This window comes from Leishmania major, chromosome 19, assembly GCF_000002725.2.
Source record: "Leishmania major strain Friedlin complete genome, chromosome 19".
Lineage (NCBI taxonomy): Eukaryota > Euglenozoa > Kinetoplastea > Trypanosomatida > Trypanosomatidae > Leishmania > Leishmania major.
This window is the reverse complement of record NC_007260.2, coordinates 556,942-575,943: the sequence shown is the minus strand read 5'-3', so window position 1 is coordinate 575,943 and position 19,002 is coordinate 556,942. Positions and strand designations below refer to the sequence as shown.

Sequence of the window (19,002 nt, the reverse complement as noted above, 5' to 3'; positions counted from 1 at the left end):
CGGAAAGAGCGACCAGGGATAGGGAGAGAGATCTGCGAGAACGAGGAGCGTCGGTGCGCTGAGCACACGCACGAACGAAAACAAGCAAAGACACAATGCACTCGCGCGGAGAGGGGAGAGGAAGCCACAGGACACTTGCCAACCGAAAGACAAGCTGGGAGGACTCTGCGAGTGGTACAGCCCCGAGCGGGATAGGAAGTGGGAAGAGGGACGGGTGCGCCTTGCACGCTGGACTAGAGGATGTGTGATTTCTTGTTTGCGTTTGCGTGTGGACGGAGAAAAACAGATACGGGCAGAAGCGGTGACTCGGGTTTACAAGAGCCAAGGGGCGAGGGGCGTGAAAGGAAGGGTGGAGGATGAGACGTGGGAAGCCACGGCTCGCGAGAGGGTTCCACCACAACCTGCAGCTTGAACAGGGAGGCACACAGGAAGCACCGGCGAGTGAAAGCTGAAGGGAAACACGATATGTGTGCGTGCCAGAAAAGATAAAGCAGTACACACCCCAGACGCGGCTGGCGCGGTTGCACACGCCACGGCACGCAAATAGGATTGCATGAAAGAGGGGGACGGTGATGTTGAAGAAACAGCGAAACAAAAAGAAAGTTCACTGGCAGGACAGCAAATCGAAAGGGAGGTCGGATCGAGAGGGCGGGTACGCGTGCGCACGCCTCTCCAATCACGGGCACACAGGCCACCGGCGCCCGCACGCAGATGGCGCTGAATTCTTCAGTGCCATTTTCGCAAACGTCGTGCGCGCATTGTCCTTTTCTGTTCTGAAAGGTATTTTCTGCGCTGCTTCGCTCCCTTCCCTCATTCTTCGACGCCTCTGGCTGCGGAAGGTGCTGGGATGAGTGGCCATATATATATATATATATATATAACGGAGCACACACATACACACATACACACACGTATGTATACGCATATATACTTACAGATATATGTATATATGCAGAGATGTATAGATGTGTAGAGCGGCGTCAACAAGCCGTTGTGCCAGCGGCACATGAGGACGACACTGCCGGTGGTTCACACTCGTATGCACCCGCCCGCGCACGCACACCCTCAGCCCGGAGAGCAACCGCCAGGACTACAAAGAGCGCGACGGTCGGCAGAGACGGCGACTCTTCACATCCGCCGACAGCCATATGTCCTCTCAAGTTCTCCCTTCGGCAGGCGTTGCCTCGCTGGCACTCTTATTCAGCTTATACTGGTGCCGCAGCCATGACATCATGTGCGCTTGCATGTCCCGGTCAATGACGGCTAGCGATGACAGGGTGTACAGAGAGACGAGAAGACCAGTAGCAAACCACGGCGTCCACTGCGAGAATGATCTTGCGATGATGTCCTCTGCATCGGTGGGCTCCAACGTAGTGCCGATCTTCGCGATTGTAGCTGAGCTGTTTTGCATCGAGAAACCAATAAGATTTGCCACGATAAGCGCGAAGACAGTTGACATTCCGCCTACAACGCGGATCTGGCGGTGCAGCCAAGCTCGTGTGCGCGGGCTCAAGCGACGCGCAGAGAGCCTCGCCAGCCGTGCCAGCAGACTGCGGCACGGCGCGCAGTGCGCGGGACGACCATTCTCCAACGCAGCACCGCTTGCTTCGCCCGCCGGTGCCGCGGCGGCCATCTCATGCCGGAACGCCGCAGCGGCCCACCCAAAACACCCGCTCACCGCCACCTCCGCCACGAACATCGCGGCAATGCACACCGCCCACTTGACAAGGTGCAGCGCCGGGTCGTGCCACACCGCAATGAACAGGAAGATGGGCAGCACCGACAGCGCGACGCGGCTGCGGCCACCCATCGGGATGTACATGTACCGCACGATCCACAGGTTGAAGGAGGCGTGCCAGTCGCGCCAGAAGCCCCGCACCGTCAGCGTGTTGCCGAAGCAGCGCCGCATGTCCTCCGGAACATCGATGCCGCTGAGCATGGCGAAGAGACGCGACGACTTCCATATAAAGCTGAACTTCAGCCACATGTAGGCCAGCATGTACACCAGGAAGTGCGCCTGCTCCAGCAAGGTCATCCGGAGGAGCAGAAAGGGATGGGTAGCGATGGCGTTGACGTGGATGAAGTGGAGGAGAACGTACTCTGTCATGTAGATGCGGAGGATGCTGAGCGCGTACCTCACCATCTTGCGCAGCGGCATCGATGTGCTCGGCACGCGCATGTACGACACGAACGCGTTGAAGGACGACATTGGCCCGGCAAGGTACAGTGGCGGGAACAGCACGTAGGCGGCGTAGTTCAGGAAGTTGTAGTCGGCGGGGTCGCGCGCGTACTCGGTGCGGTACTTGTAGCAGCGCGACGCCTCGGCGGGCAGCGCGGCCGCCGACGCTGCGTTCTGCTCGCGCAGCTGCGCGCACTCGACGCAGCTGGTGTCGTGCTTCGCCGTGGCACGGTCGCGCGCGCGTGCGGCGGCGTGCGTGGCCTCCCACAGGTCGTAGTTGAAGGCGATGAGGCGCAGCGTCGACATGCGGAAGGCTACGGACCAGCGCATACGCTGCTTCCAGAGAGGTATCCGGACCTCGGCCAGCACAGCCCAAGCGACCTTCTTGGAAGTGGGTGCGAAGTACTGCAGCCAGTAGGCCTGCTCGAACCCATCGTTGATCTCGATGAGGTACAGGAGAGTGACGTGCGTGGACCACATGATGACCATGAACAGCCAGTAGGGGCACCAGCGCTGCAGCCGCGAGAAGATGACGTAGTTCGCGATGATGATGAGCAGCGGGAGGAAAAAGTGCGGGCCGTGCACAACGATGACGAAGACAACGCCCACAATGGTGTAGAAGGCAGGAATCCACGACGAGCGGTAAAGGATGACCCGCGTTGCGCGCGTGGAGGCAGCTTCGGAGCAGAATCGGTAAGCGGGGGCTAGAGGAGTACCCTGAAAACGTCGCTCTCCGATAGCGGTGCGTTGCTTTCCCGTCGTAACGGAGGACAGCTGGGAGGACGAAGATGACAGAGGCGACGACGACACGTTCAACGGTGATGAAGCCCTCGAGTGTCGACACAGCGCTGACCACGCGCCGAGGAGAAGCGCCACCGCCAGGAGTTTCGAATACTGTCCGCAGAACCCCGTCCACTGCTTATCGGTGAAGTTGTCGTAGCCGTTGGTGCCAAGCCGCAGGAACAGTGGAGTTGGGTAGACGAGTTTGCTCCAGTAGTATTTCGCGTGGCGGTCGCAGAAGTCTCGAATCGCTGCAAAGCCGTACAGAATCATGTAGGCGGCAACAGCGAGCCCGGCGAGATACTCGAGAGAGCAGTACCGAGGGTACACGGTGCTGTAATCGGCAGCCCCAATGTCCAGCGCCGTGGTGGGGCTCACGAAGTACAGGCAACCGCACTTCCAGGGAGGCGAGCGCTGTGCGGAAGGATTCTTCGCTGCCACTGCCGGGAGCGATGAGAAGCTCGCAAAAGCTTCTTCGGCAGCACTGGAGGTCTGGGGAGACCTCAAAGCAGCGCATGAGAGCGAGGCGGGTAATGAGACCCGTTCAGGCACGAACACCTGAATGCCGCCCAACGGTTTGTTCTGTTCGCCCTCGGTGAGCGAGCCGGCACGGCTGGAGAGTGGCTGTCGTGGTGCTACATGCACGCTACTGTCTGCGGAAAGGGCCACCTGCGAAGTCGACACGAAGCCGCCAGCACTTCCGCTGGCCGAGGTTGGGGTGTGCTCCTTTGGTGAATGCATACCGCTGGTCTAGTATCACCCCCGCCTGAACGTACGGAACACCAGCGTCACGGTCCCGCAACCGCCTGCTCCCTCGCCTCGGAGATACCGAGCTGTATCACGGACACGGTGCCTCCCTCTTTCTCGGTACGAAGGTCAAGGCGGCGGTGGCCACACGGAGAGCCGCCGGCCCATGCGTGAAAAGGAGTTCAGCGAGTGGTACTCGGGAATGAGCCGTACCACAGCCACAAAGAAACGGGAGCAAAGAGAGGGAGAAGAGGAGGAGGAGGGGGGAGGAAGGAGGGAGGGATACTTCGATAGCAACGATATTTTTATGTGTGTGTCTAGGGATGTGTAGTTCAGAAGGACGCACAGAGACTGAGAGACAGAGCGAAAAAGCACTTCCAAACGTAACCGTGTGAGATAGCCGCCGCCACCGAGAAAATGATCACACACAGACACACACACGCACACGCACGCACGGGCGTCGACACAGGCGTGCAAACAAACAGCTGAGGCTACAGAGCAGTAAAGAGATGTGGCCGAAGCAAAATGAGCAACAGAACATATCAAGGTGTGCCTCACCATGACAGCGGTGCAAAGGCGAGACCGGTGCTGGGGAGGTTATGGGGGGAGGGAGGGAGGGAGGGCGAAGGAGGATGGGAGAGAAGTGAATGTGCTCAATGTGTACACACGCACACGCGACAATGAAGCAAAACACCTAGGATACGAAATAAGGACAAGCGTAAGCAACAGTATGGACGCAAAGTAGTCAATATGCAGTCACCGGCACACACACACACACACGCACGTGCTTGTGTAACCATGCAGACTCGGCAGCCGTGTGTGAACGCAGACAAGTGAAGCAGAAAAGTAAAATAAAAAAATGAACAACGATGTCCGTCGGGGAAGCAGATGGTTGTCTTCCTCGACAAAGATACTTCGAATGGGAAAATGAGGCGGAGGGCAGGAGCGGCTGCAAGTTCAGTCGATGCTCAGCGCGTGAGAGGTGCGTGCATGTGAAGCCGGTGATCAGCGCACCGCCTGTCATGTACCGGCGGGGGAGGGGGCCGTATCAACTCGATTACGGAGAAGGGTCTTGAACCGGAAAGAGCGACAAGATGCCGGGAGAGATGGGAAACCGGAAAGGTGGAGATAAATGGCAGCGGGAGAAGGACGATAGAGTTAGACATCGCACGAGAGAACGAGGGGCGAGGTTTGCTTGCTCCGCCATCAAGGTCAACCACCGCAGGTGCATACGCGCACACAAAGGAGGTCGACAGAGACACCGCCTAGTGATGCAAGCGACTTTGCACGCTCCCGCACGAGCCGGATCGTGCGTGGCGTACCTGTGTCCGCTCGTGAAGTTTACGCTGATCAAACACAAATAAGTGCAAGAGCAGGGCAAGCTTGGTGACCACGCATCACGTCGCCCTGCCCCGTACATCCCGAACCTTTCACTCTTTCCACAGGCAAGGAGCGGAGAAGCGTCACACAGCACCACAAACAACAACATCAGAAAAGTGAGCACAGCTACAAAACACAACAGTGCCCGTGCATCCTCACACACGGATGGCCAACCACGGCAGCAGGACGAGCAAGGGCGGAGATGACGCGAGCCTCACAAAGGCGCGCCCCAATCCCACCCCCTTGGGCAGATGAGCATCGACCGAGACATGAGCAGAGCCGCACCGAAGTGCGACCAATGAAAGCATCCAAAAAGAAAATGACGAAGGAAAACGTAAAAGGCCCAGCGAGTGACACGTTGTGTTGCGCATGCCAACCTGTGTCCACGCTCTCTCTCGGCCATGCAGCGCGAGGCGGCAGGAGACACACGCGCTTACGGCAAGGCGCCAACTCAGCGACCTGAGCACGGCCCCCTGCACCAAAACACTAACCTCCACTTGTCACCAGCAGAAGCGGCTCGGCACTTGGCAGGGGATGGGGATCGGGGTGCTGCTTGGCTTGCCTGCACAGAGAGTTGCGAGGGGTGGGCACTGGACCCTGCGATGTGAGGGTGAGGGTTTCCTCCGGTCATCCGAGAGCGCACATCACAGTCAACAGGAAAATATCACCAAGACAGCGTGTGGTAGCGGGAGGCACGCAGAGGAGAGAGTTGTAGGGAATAGGTGTGTGCGTGTTGAGGGGGCCAAGGCGGAGGGTCCTTGTAGTGGTTGTGGTGTTGCGTGGTGGTGGGGAGTGACATGCCGCCAAAATACAGGTGCTTCCGTTGATCGCCATGGGGCAGTGCACCAATTCCCCTCGCCTTCACATCCCACGTACACGCGCCACTGCAGGCCGCCGTGCTTAGGATGACTGCCAAGCCAAGGTGCAACCGTGCACCTGCTTCTTTCACGACCTTGAAGAAGAGCACCTCGGCTGCCCGCTTCTCCTTCAACGCGACCTGCACGTGCGGCACGACGACCCCATCATGTTTGCTGCCGTGAGCTCCTATATGCTCGAGCGCCAGCTACCGGAGCACAGCTGACGTTGCATTGGCGCTCAGCTGTTCCTGCTGACGTGTCAGCCGAAAAAGTACGTCTTCGAGGCAAAGATAGAAATACGGCAAGAGTGCTGACTGTTCATCCTCGCTCCTCTCGTTGAATGCGGTGCCGCGGCGGCCATCTCGTGCCGGAACGCCGCAGCGGCCCACCCAAAACGCCCGCTCACCGCCACCTCCGCCACGAACATCGCGGCAATGCACACCGCCCACTTGACAAGGTGCAGCGCCGGGTCGTGCCACACCGCAATGAACAGGAAGATGGGCAGCACCGACAGCGCGACGCGGCTGCGGCCACCCATCGGGATGTACATGTACCGCACGATCCACAGGTTGAAGGAGGCGTGCCAGTCGCGCCAGAAGCCCCGCACCGTCAGCGTGTTGCCGAAGCAGCGCCGCATGTCCTCCGGAACATCGATGCCGCTGAGCATGGCGAAGAGACGCGACGACTTCCATATAAAGCTGAACTTCAGCCACATGTAGGCCAGCATGTAGAACAGGAAGTGCGCCTGCTCCAGCAAGGTCATCCGAAGGATCACGAAGGCGTACGAGCCGAGGCATGGGATGTGCACAAAGTGCAACAGCGTGTACTCCGTCATGTAGATGCGGAGGATGCTGAGCGCGTACCTCACCATCTTGCGCAGCGGCATCGATGTGCTCGGCACGCGCATGTACGACACGAATGCGTTGAAGGACGACATTGGCCCGGCAAGGTACAGTGGCGGGAACAGCACGTAGGCGGCGTAGTTCAGGAAGTTGTAGTCGGCGGGGTCGCGCGCGTACTCGGTGCGGTACTTGTAGCAGCGCGACGCCTCGGCGGGCAGCGCGGCCGCCGACGCTGCGTTCTGCTCGCGCAGCTGCGCGCACTCGACGCAGCTGGTGTCGTGCTTCGCCGTGGCACGGTCGCGCGCGCGTGCGGCGGCGTGCGTGGCCTCCCACAGGTCGTAGTTGAAGGCGATGAGGCGCAGCGTCGACATGCGGAAGGCTACGGACCAGCGCATACGCTGCTTCCAGAGAGGTATCCGGACCTCGGCCAGCACAGCCCAAGCGACCTTCTTGGAAGTGGGTGCGAAGTACTGCAGCCAGTAGGCCTGCTCGAACCCATCGTTGATCTCGATGAGGTACAGGAGAGTGACGTGCGTGGACCACATGATGACCATGAACAGCCAGTAGGGGCACCAGCGCTGCAGCCGCGAGAAGATGACGTAGTTCGCGATGATGATGAGCAGCGGGAGGAAAAAGTGCGGGCCGTGCACAACGATGACGAAGACAACGCCCACAATGGTGTAGAAGGCGGGCAGGATCCAAGGGCGCTGCAGAAAGCCGGTGCAGCTCCTCGGTACAGCTGAGGGTGAGCCGAGAGCGCTACGGCAGAACTCAGAGGGCGTGAAATTGCCGTGATGGAACACAACGGTGATGTGAGGCAACGTATGAGCCGAGCAGCATCGACCAGCACTGCCTCGGGCATGGCTAGGCTAGGGAAGCCACGCATAAAGGGGCGCCACTGGGGGTCTTGTCAGCCGTCTTAGCCGATGGCACGGGTGGCAAAGAGGGCTGCCAGGAGTGAATTTGGAGCGCCGACGCCGGCACGTGGGAAGTTGATGTTCGGGGTGAAGAAGAGACCCGCAGCTGAAGAGGAGCGGAGCAGGAAGCCGAGGGTGACGACTGCGTAGAAGAGACGCCCGGGTGAGGAAACGCCTGGTGACGCGGACGTGTCGTCTTCCAGCTCGTCATCACGTCACGCGACACGGCCGGGACTTTGAGCGGACGCCGGCGACACCTGTTTTGACGCGGCGGCGGCTAGCCACGTCGACCGAGGAGGTCGAAAGCGGCTTTGCCTGCGGCGAGGAGGGATCCAGGACCGAAATCTGGGTAGGGGCGGGGTATGCCTACAGAACCGGCTGCAACCGCAGCTGAGCGGGCACCAAAGGCTCGGGTATCGGACGGCGGCCAGCGAAACAATCCCTGTTCCACGATGACGTGCCAGACCATTAACAGCATAGTGATCAGGTGGACTTCCACATCTGTCAGAGAGGCGCGGCACGACAAAGGGCTGACGTTGAGAAAATGCGGAGGCAGTGAGGTTAGCGAAGAGCTGAGGAGTGGGGAGGGGAGGGGGACCGGACCATCATCAGCTCCCCGCTCCATCGGCGCAGATGAAGAGACAAACAAAGAAAAAGAATTGCAGGTTGATAATCAGTCTCTCCATCTCTCGCTATCCGGTAGCGTCGCGCTCCGCCGTGATGAGGATCGCGCGCGATCTGCTGGCTTCGATAATCAGCCTATGTTGTTTGTTGCTCGCTCTCCGTATCTAGCATGGGTCACACATACACATACACAAGAAAAAGTGTGTGTATGTGTACGCGGGGGGGGGTGTAGGTTTGATGATGGGCACGAAGCGTATGAGTAAGCTGGAACAGGTGGAAGGAGAGAGTTTTTTTTGCTTATTCACCGTCGATTAGTGGTGGGTGATGGGGGTGTGGCCGTTTATCTGTGTGCGATAAAGAGAGCCGGGTGGTTGTACGACCGCGCTCACGCATGGGAACGGAAGACATTGAGAGGGGGTGCAGCGCCTATAATGTTTCGAAGTGGCGCGACGAGACGAGTAGGTGTTCGTCAAGCATACACAGTGAGACGTGGATATGATGAAGATGTGGGAAGGGCACAGAAGGAGTATGTAGTGCTATGCGGGGGTAGCAAGGCATGTGTGGTGGGCTCAGCAAAGAACGGATTCGGGGACGGGCGGGCGCGGAAGACCCTAGCGCTGAGCTAGCCTCCTCCGTTAGCACACGGCGACGACGCGTACCGTCGTAAGGTGTATCTGGCAGCGCGTTCAAGCACCACAGAAAGGCCACCCGGCAAGCGGACGTCTACCATCCTCATGACGACCGATAGACGGGCACGCACACACGCATATATCTGCTTTTCGAGCCACACAAGGGTAAAGCGACGGCTAGTTGCGTGACACGGGCCCGTGGGTTGGTGGTGCGTGAGGAAGGTTGATGTGGTGCTGCGGAAAAGGGGGAGAAGGGGTGGGGTGCCAAAGCGTTTCAACAGACGAAACGGTGCGGCAGAGTAATGCAGGGCGGAGGAAGGTCGGCGGTACGCCGTGCGCGCCTCGTCGCCGCGGCATCTTGCTCACTCTCTCCCTGTTCTCGCCCTCTGTTTGGTTCCGTTCCTTCAGCGATACTCCTCCATCCCAAACCTCCGCAGCCCTCGCGCGTGTTGCCAGTGCGGTGACGACAGAGATGTTAAGCTGTGTGTGCGTGTATATATATATATAGAAGGGGAAAGATAACGAGGGCCATAAAAGGAAACCGACAACAACGAAACAAAAATCATCCATTTTGTGAATACTGGAAAGGAGGGGAGGGGGTGCGGGCGGGCGACGAAGGGACGGCAATGACAGCCCCTTCCCTTCTCTTTCCGTCCCTCTTCCCCTTCTCAAAGAAAAAGGCAAGCCGAAGAGAGGCAAAACAGGTGCAGGATATGCACTACACACACACACACACTCACGTGCATGCAGGCACTTTTTGTTTATCATCGAGGAGGACCTATTCTTGGGCCATGTGCTCTTCACCCTCTCTGTGCGTGGGTGCACGCATCAGTGCCACATTTTTGTCTGCCAGGTTAGGCACGTTGAATGGGGAGAGCTGAACGCCAAGTGCTGCAGTGGCAACATCGCTGAGCGAAGGGCCTGAGAGCACCACTCTGCGCACGCTGCCGCGACCTCAGCCGAGACAAGTTTTCCATCCTCGCTCACCATACCCTCCTCTCCACCCAGCGTGGCGCTGCTGCGGCAGAGCGTGTTGAAGGCGAGCCCGGAGCAGAAGCTGCTGTGCTTTCCCTCCACCGCGGCAAGAGGGGCGAGAGAGGGCAGCATGCGCTGCGCCTGGGCCGCGTTTTGGATACGCATCTTCACCCACATATGGCGTGGGAGCGGTGCGCTCGCAAAGACACGACGGCCGAACATTATAGGAGGGGTGGGCGGCGTCTGTGACGATGTACCAACGCGCACAGACACGCACACACACACGCACAATTGCCTTTACAGCTGTAATCGTGGTTCGCACGAAAGCAAGTCGGGAACAGGTGTAGGCGCACCCAATACAGCGGGCCCCACGCTCACACGCCGGTTGCCCTTAATTAGAATAACAACGAAGGTTAAGCACACAAGGAGTACGCCTAGCAACGACGGTGACGACCAACGTCCACGAAGCGTGTCGCACTCAGTGACGTACCGCCCGTAAAAAGATAGAGAGGGGACTCAGACCGACCGACAGGCAAGCGCAAGTCGAGAGGTGCACTGCCTTTCTTTCCAAGTCTGTATGGCTTCCACAGCTCCTGCGTACAAAGGCGGGGGTCGTCGTCGGTTCAACGAGGCAGAGCGACAGGGAGACAGAAAGGAGAGAGTGAGAGAAGAAGCACATCGGCGCATGACCGCATACGTGCCCATCAGGGCCTTCAGCCGCTGCCGAGAGGCACCTATTAGGGTCTGTCACCGTCCAAGATTCTTGCTCCGAGCAGAGACTCGTAGCTCCCCCTCCTGCCAGTTCTCTGCCTCGCCTTTTCCACGTCCTTGCGAGGGAGAACGTGTGACAACCTGCGGCAGCTACGAATCAAATGGCGATTGCTTGTTCTTTTCTTTTTTGTGGGTGTGCATTCGACGTGAAGCGGTGCTCACGAAGAGAGGGAGCATGCGTAGGTCATGTTGCGACGTGCCCGCCGATTTCCTGAAAGTGGAACGATGCTCAGCGGGGATGGGGGGGAGGGGATGGGGGGAACGTGCCGCTTCGGCCACAGACGCGGTGCGCAGACGCCTCGCATGGCCTCACCGGTTTGTTGCCCATCGAGGGGGCATCACGCTTCCTTCAGATGCTCGATGGATTTGTGGACGACTACCCCGCTAGTGCAACCTCGGGGTAGTACCCCCATCCGTAGCCTCTCCGTTTCTCTTGTCAGGTAGAGGATTACCCGTACGGGAGAGCATGAGTGTTTGGCAGCCTCGGAAGTCCGAAGTCGCTTGCACGGGAACCCGGTCGTCTGTGTGCAGAGGTAGTGAGCGTCAAAATGCTACGAGGGAGGCCAGCGGCGGGGTTGGTCTTGGCTGCCATGTAGAAGAATGCTACCTGCATATTCGTCTTGTGGACAAGGGAACGCATGCACTCTAGCAGGGCGTTCACGGCGTCTTCTCGCCCGATCCCACCGTAACTGCATCACCGCCGTTGCGCACGCACAGTGGTGATGCGGTCGGCCATCACAGCTCACTTCTGACCCTCTTCCGGACAGCAGCGGTAAAGCAGTTTGAGAGGTCTCAGCGCCGCCGCTGAATCCACGTGCACCGAATGCTTCGCCGTGAGGTGCGGGGTTTCGTTTCGCGGTAGGGAGCTGTGTTCGCCTTCAGGATTGTTCACCAACCTTTGCTGGCACTGGAAGCCGTCACCGGTGCTCCAGCGAGCCAAAGCGCCCCAGCGCTCAGCCGAGGCGTCAGTGACATTGATGTAGTCGCGTGCTTCGCCCGTCGTCATCAACGTGCATCTCAGGTGAGATCTGCCACCACGGGTTCTGAATGAGCCGGCGAGCCTTGACCTCTCGCCAGGCTTCGCGCGTGAGGGTGCAGGTACGAAAGCGGCGAGGCCGGTGCTCTGCCCCGATCCACCAGACGGTAGACACAACGATACGCTCTCGAACGACAACCGGGAAAAAAAAGGTTGGGTGGGCGCATCATAGCTGCATACAGAGTATTCATTGCCAGCGACACGTAAAGGCAACAAGTCCGCAGGTGAAGGTTTCGGCGTGCATCGCTCACGGCCGTGCCGCCACGGAAACAATCAATCAATAAATATATATTCGACCTCACAAAAGCTCAGCTCATCGTGTGCCATCTGCAGTCGCTCCGTATTCCTCTGCCTGGGGGATGACAGCCGGTTCGTCTGTCCAACACATCTGAGGATTGCTCGCACGGCTGAAAGCAAAACTTGCTCGTGGCATTCCCTCGTGGCAAGCGTCGTGCTGGTGATACCGGTGAGAATTGTCGCGGCGTTCGGCATGTCCACGATCATGCGCGTGATACCCGGGCCCACGGCCGTGCTCCATCGCGCACCTGTTGGCCATGCCGTCAGGCGCAGATACCCATACGGGGTCAACCGCGGAACAAGCGTATCACGAACCGCTTCACCGGTGCGGACTAGCAGCTTCAATCGCATCAGAAAAAAACGGACGGTTGGATAATGTGCTAGGCGTCCCACAGCCCCTCGTGTACGCGCTCCCGCCTTCTCGGGGATCGTCAATGGCGGGAAGTCTTCCTTGCCGGTGACAGAGTGCATATTCGGCCCCGGGATTTTCCGCCGCCTCCCCTTCACTTCAGAGACAGAAAAACTCTCTGCACCGTGCACCCCCATGCCTGCAGATTGCCAACGCGCGGCACCCGCATTCCCTCCAGCCTGAGTTTCGCGGGCTTCACCGTGTGCTGTGTGCGCAAGCGTCCCCTGCCTACGTGACCTTGCGGAGCAGCTCGTCAACACAGGTCGTATCGGAAGCGCTTCCGCCCCTCCCCCCAAAGCCGGCGTCTGCGTCGCCACAGTCTCCTGTTGAGGGGCGTCGTTCGAGCAGCGCGCGCTGGCTTACAGAGCTGTTTACGTGGTACTAAGTGCCGAAGCACTTCCGTCAGGAAAACGCGCGCCCCCACGCACGCGCCTAGATGCCCGGCGCAAACCGTGACGATCCTGGAAAAGGTTCTCCACCGACACTGTCGCGCTTCTGCAGGGCACGTCCGCTGACGGGCGCTGCGATGCCTGGCCAATGCGCAGCACGCACTTTTGGATGCTGGTGCACCTCTTCCGCTGGTGCTGCGTCGAAGATGTGCAACTCCGGAGCCTCCTTGCTCACCCTCCGCGCTGACGCCAGCGATCCCGTGGTGGCGTGTGAGCAGCAGGGAAGAGATGGGTATCCGCGGTGGTGCGCGGTGCTCCATTTCCAGCACAGCCAAAGCGGAGCGCGACCGCAAGCAGTGCAGCAGCGTCCACCTTTCAGCACGGGTTCCACCGAAGGGCATTCGGCGGCCGCGCCTCCACCTCCCCGCTCGCAGGGGCTCTCACCCGTTTTTTTCCAATGCAAGGTCAGTGGCCCCATTCTTGGAGGATACATCGGTCGCATCACTTCCGTCGCGGCACCAAGGCGTCTGGTTGTCACGTCGACGGCTGCCGTCTCGGCCGCGCCGGGCGTTGCCTCGACCTCGGCCTGGCAGGTTCTTTGCACAACTCGTTACCCGTCACAAGAACTCCATGATTGGAGCTTCGGTATTCGCCATATCCGCGGCCTCGACCTGTTCACCGTTGGCGTTGCCGCTTGCCTCCAAGGAGGAGCCGCCTTTACAAACATAAACTTGTTTGCGCAGGTGCGGAAGAAACCCTGAAAGACGTTATCGCCGGAGCGGTCTTCGAGCACGCCATCCTTCGTTTTCGACGCACCGCACAGACGACTGTTCAGATACGCCAGCTCCGTTGCAGGTGGGTAGCGGGGCACCGTGAACCTCTCGACCAGCTTGCCGGGTGGTCGCCTAGTCTCCGCAAGACACAATATCGGACAGCCCGGTGCTTGTACCGAGCGGTAGCACGCACAGGTGAAAGGGGGTTGTCCGTGGCCTGCACCCTGTCCTCGACGCAAGGAACGCAACGCCGCACGACATGAGTGGCTAGGCTGGAGGGTCTTTGCCCTTTTGCGAGGAGTTCGTGCGCTCTCCTCCTGTCCTCGCGGACCAGATCGGCTTTGAAACGCGGGCACGTCTTCCGGTGGATCGGCGCCGTCGAGTAGCGCCATCCCGTGTGAGAGCTTCCAGGTGGTGTTGAGCTCGAGGGACAGATGAATCATGTGCGTGTAGAGGGCTATGCTGAGGATCTGGTACGCCGTGAGGTCGGCAAAGATACGGTCGGACCCGAGGAAGGCGCTGAGGCGCTGCTAGTGCGCGCCCCACCAAGTAAGAGACGAAGACATTGTACGTGCGCAGCGGTTTAGCAAGCGGCGGCGACAGATACAGCAGATGGGCGGTGTAGCCCAGCAGCGTGTAGACGGCGACGTCGCGCGGGCACTGCGAGCGGTACTTGGAGAAAAGGCGTCCCCTCGCTCCGGGGTTGCCGGTGCCGCCGGCACAGGTGGCCTTGTAGCGGTTCGCCGCGAAGGCTAGCACGCGCGGCGCGCAGATTAAGAACACGCTCAGCCCCGGTATCAGGTCTGTCCACACGCGCTCCTCTGCCCACAGCCACAGCACCTCCGCAGCGTCGCGGCTGCCGGTCAGCCGTCGCGCCACAGCACGTACGCCTTGAAGCAGTTACAGCGCCTCACCGCGACCTTCTCTGTCCTCAGCAGCGCCGTTGTAGGCGTAGAAGGCGCTGAACGGCATGGGGGGGGGGGGATGCCGGTGCTGGTGAAGCGGCGCAGCAAGCAACGATGTCCACGAAAAAGGGAGGCAAGGTGCGCGCACACCATTTATGTACCCGATGCTCTGCGAGTACACACACCCAGAAACACACACGCACACACACACACACATACACACACACACACACAAACAGAGATCAGTCAAGCATGCGTGTATGCATGCGGGCTCGCGTGTATCTCGTGCTTTTCGTACCCACTCACAGACTGCGGCGCTGAAAGGATTGTAAATGATGACAACCCTCTCCCCCTTCGCCCCACAGCGAGCGGAGCGCGTGTTTCTCTGTCCCAGACGCCTTTGTTTCTCGCCATTATCGGTTTCTTGACGCGTCTTTTGATCTCGTTGTGCACGCGTGTCTGTGCACTGCGAAGCCGATAATGCTCGCACACGCACGCGCACGCCGAAAGCATCGCTCAGCTGGTACTGTAAAGAGTGACGGCACCTGCTGCTCCGTCTTTTCAAGAGCAGTATCAGTGGTGCGGCATGCAGGAGAGAAGAAGAACGATTACGAAGGTGTTTCGTTTTCGTTCGGGGGTGAGAGGTCGGCATTGGTGGTGGCCAATGCCGAAGGCAATTCAGGCATGACGGCAGAGGAGTGACCCTGCATATGGCCGCCCCGCCCGCATCTACCCTGCCAGCTATCCGTCTTCCACACGGGAATGGTATAGCGAGCGTAGAGGCAAGCAAAACGCGGGCAAAGACGGCTGTTGCGCGGGTGCTGAGCCGGTGCTGCTGTTGCTGCCTTCGTCGCCTTCCTTCTCTCCAACTTCGTCAGCGCTTCCATGTCTGAGGACCGCGCACAACTTTACGAGGGAGTTTCGCTTGCCACCGTGCCGAATCACCTGTGCGCATGCGCGCGTGTACCGGCCTGTAATGGCGTCGTAAGCTCCACCGGCAGCAACGTCCGACGCGACGGAAGACCATAAGATCGGAAAAGAAACGAAAAAAGGCATAAGAGAATATCACGATGACAAGGGCCCAGGCACACCGCGCCTGCTTGCGCCGTGCATCGCCCTCCGATCCTTGCAGCTTGTCATCCTTTGTGTGCTTGCGTGTGATTTCCGTTGCACGTCCGACGGCTGCCAAGGTAAGACAGACCAAGTACGCTTACAGAGGGGAGAAGAGGAGGCTCTCGTAGGGGTCCACCTCCGTCGCGATCCACTCGACAAACCGCGACGGCGCGGCGGACGGCGTGACCGTCCAATCCACATCTTCGGGTGGTGTTGACGACGACGCCGCTTCGCTGCTTTGCAGGGGAGCGGCCACAAACACTATTGGGTGAGGTAAGGGTGGCATCTGGTGGCGGGACGGAGACGCGGCTTGTGCAGGGGCGAATCCTACCGGTAACGCACCTACAGCTGCGTCTGGCTCGCTGTTGCCGCTGGCATTATCTCGTTGCACCCGCGACAGAGGTGCACCAGCCCCCTTGCCACGTCGTGCCACGGAGTAGGCTACCTTGTACACCTCGGCGACCGCGCAAGACAGATGCGGACATGCCCCAAGCTCGCTCGTCCCGAGCACCGTCTCCGAAGATCCGCCGGTGTCGCCGTTGTGATGATGCTGCCTCCATCGACTTTGCCGTTCGGCCTTCTCTTGCGCCCAGCAGAGAAAGAGCTGCAGCTCATCATTGGCCTGCTCACTGGGCAGCAGTCGCGACGCGTACAGCATCGACACGGAGGCGTGATGCTTACACCACAGGGGGTGATCACGACACAGCAAGGGTCTCGCGGCGACAGCTGGGGGCACCTGCGCTTCACTATCGGTCATCTCTGCTTGATCCGGGCCATTACGTTTGCCTTTGTCGACAGGCCATGCCGAAGATGGCAAGGAGAGGCGGGAAGCGCTTGACAAGCTCAGGTTGCTCCGGTTCCCGTTGAGAGACGGTGCGCCGTGCGAAGAATTACTTGCTCCTTGGTGAAGGTTGGCTTCCGTGTGTGACGCGATCTCGTCTTCGTTGAGTTCTGCCCCACCAACGGGATCGCTGTGATCTTCGACGCTGCTGCAGCTGCTGCTGAGCTCAATCAAGGTCTCTCGAACATGATCGACTTCAGCCAACGTGGCTAGGCTGTGGGCAGCGTCGCTGCTCACCATCATCGTCACCTCGCTCTGACGCTCGGCGAGGACATCACGTGCGCCAGCCGGCAAACGCTTCTGCCCTTCCTTGCCAGAAGAAGGCTTGAACAGAGAGAGAGCGCCACCGGCGTTTGTGGCGCCACCTCTCTCGCGATGACGGGCATCAGCGACATCACGCCACATTGTGACACCACCGCCCCAGTCCTCGACCTCGTCTGCGAAGAGGCGGCGGTAAACAAAACTGAGCGGCGCTGCGTTATGCGCGTCGTCCACGTCGGCCTCTGCCACGGAGGAGCTCTGCAACGAGCCCGAAGCTTCATGAACACGGCGCACGTCCTTGCTCATGTACGTCCGGTGTGCCGACTCGGGGCGGGCTGCGCTCGTAGCCATCTCCGGAGTCCTTTCGACTCGCTGATGAAGGCAGTGACGCGCCTGAATCAAAGGGTGCTTGTGGCGCTCCTGCTGTGATGGCCGTAGCGCGCCGTGTGAACGAGCCCCTTGCTCCTCTACCGTTGTCTCCACCTCGTCTTCTACAGTGAGGTGTTCCGCTACCTTTTCATCAAGCGCACTGATGCTACGAAACACTGTGGGAGCTGCTAGTGCGACATGTGGAGATGGGCTCTTCGCCGCCGGTGACGCGTCCTTCCACGTGAACAGCGATGCCAACGCTACTGCCGCCGTGATGGTGGAGTCTGTGTCACCGTCTCGGTCTCGTCTCCCGCTCGTTAAGCCATGCGTTGTCGTCTCAGCGCTGTGGATACGGCTTTGGGTGCCCTCGGCGCGAGAGGGTGTCTGTTTTCCTCGCGCGCATGCGGGGGAGAGCAACGACTTCCCATCAAGACGGACTTTGCTCCTGTCTGGATCGAGTGCACCACGCCTATCGCTGGTGGGCGTGCGTGACAGAGCGCTGGGCGTGTAGTTCGGCGCTGCGGCGCCATGCGACTCCGCGCCCTCGCGCGCACGGCCGTCAGGGGGGATGATTCGATGCACAGCATCAGCAGCCTCGCCTCCCCTTGCCATAGAGCTGTCTTCGCCACTGAAACGGCATTCCCGTACTGAATCGTCACCATCGTCGGTGTCTATGCTGCCGTCCATAACGCACCGACGCCATTGCTCATAGCACTGAGCAGCCTTCACGACGAGGTCATCCGGTGTATAGGCGCACACAGCATCCACTGCTGCTGCTCCTGAAGTGAGCGAGAAGGCGTGCTGAGCGGAGGTGCTGCCTGCTGCGAAGGAGTGTTGGCGAGGCGAGTCCACAAGGTCTTTGTCGCCTGATGGGGCACATGAGTCTCGCTGATCGCCGACGGTGCTCCCCACCGGACGAGTGCCTCCGATCACTGTGGCGCGCGCCCATTGCTCACGCATCGAATCCGTTGCCCTGGCTGCACCGGCGTCCTCACCACTGAGGTGGGCCGCCGTGTCGAGCGCTGACGGTGGAGAAACCCGCGACCTAGCGCGCTCCGCAGGTGGCGGGGACTTCCGTGCACTCGAAGGCTTTCGGATCGACTGTTCAGCAGGAGCGGAGGCTTCCTTGCCCGCTCGCATCGCCCTCGCGATCCACTCTCCTCTCTCCCCCTCGCCTACGTGATTCGACATCGTTGTCGTGTGAAGCGGCTCCTGATGCTGCGGTAGAGGTAATCGCTTCGCTTGGTGAGGGCTGGGCGTGAGGGCAAGGTTGAGACGGTACGTACCGGCCTCTGTCAGATGACTAGGCGGTGCGCGCGGGGCGACGGTGGCGGCAGCATTGTTCCACCTGCCCGGCGGCACGCGTCGCGATGGGGGCGGGGGGGTCGGTGTAGGGCTTTCTAGGGAAGGGACAGGTTCGTGGGAGCCCTCCGCGTGAAGAGTCTGCCCCGTGTGCTCGGCTGTGGCCATCAGCGTTCGCCAGTACTCTGCATACGTGAAGTCCGCACTGGCGGCACCGCTGACGAGGTGCCCACCTCCCGTCTGTACTGCGTCCATCGCACGCACACACTCACACAGGCAAAGAGACGCACGGGGGCGCACGGTGAGCTGGTAGACCCACGGGTCAGATACGAGGGAAACAAAGAATAAAGGAAAGTGTCGCACGTCGTGTGATGTGAAAGCATTGAATACACCACGAAGCGCTGTGCCAGTGCTCTCTCGATTTTTGAGCCTGTGGACGTGATGGTGCGTGTGTGTATGTGTGATGTCTATGTTTCTTCTACAGAGGTGTCGGTTCGAGGGCGAGCAAACCAAGAAGGATTGAAGATATGGGTGGGGTGCGTCTATAGGGCTTTCGGGAGGGCGCGTGGCAGGCGATCCTCCACGTGGGGCCTCCGCTTCTTTTTA

At 59.8% G+C, this 19,002-nt stretch overlaps 4 protein-coding genes across 4 annotated transcripts; all 4 read right to left on the bottom strand.

Moving 5' to 3' along the window:
• Positions 1–1,156: 1,156 nt before the first annotated feature.
• On the bottom strand, positions 1,157–3,232 carry LMJF_19_1000 (putative glycerol uptake protein; the record flags this gene model as incomplete). The annotated part of the gene is made up of 1 exon (XM_001682665.1): positions 1,157–3,232. The coding sequence occupies one exon, from the start codon at positions 3,230–3,232 to the stop codon at positions 1,157–1,159; it is 2,076 nt and encodes a 691-aa protein (XP_001682717.1).
• A 2,970-nt stretch (positions 3,233–6,202) lies between these two features.
• On the bottom strand, positions 6,203–7,339 carry LMJF_19_1320 (putative glycerol uptake protein; the record flags this gene model as incomplete). Its single annotated transcript, XM_001682664.1, has 1 exon — positions 6,203–7,339. The coding sequence occupies one exon, from the start codon at positions 7,337–7,339 to the stop codon at positions 6,203–6,205; it is 1,137 nt and encodes a 378-aa protein (XP_001682716.1).
• Positions 7,340–9,783: 2,444 nt separating this feature from the next.
• LMJF_19_1315 (conserved hypothetical protein) lies at positions 9,784–10,152 on the bottom strand (the record flags this gene model as incomplete). Its single annotated transcript, XM_001682663.1, has 1 exon — positions 9,784–10,152. The coding sequence occupies one exon, from the start codon at positions 10,150–10,152 to the stop codon at positions 9,784–9,786; it is 369 nt and encodes a 122-aa protein (XP_001682715.1).
• A 5,568-nt stretch (positions 10,153–15,720) lies between these two features.
• Positions 15,721–18,651, bottom strand: LMJF_19_1310 (conserved hypothetical protein; the record flags this gene model as incomplete). The annotated part of the gene is made up of 1 exon (XM_001682662.1): positions 15,721–18,651. The coding sequence occupies one exon, from the start codon at positions 18,649–18,651 to the stop codon at positions 15,721–15,723; it is 2,931 nt and encodes a 976-aa protein (XP_001682714.1).
• Positions 18,652–19,002: the final 351 nt, after the last annotated feature.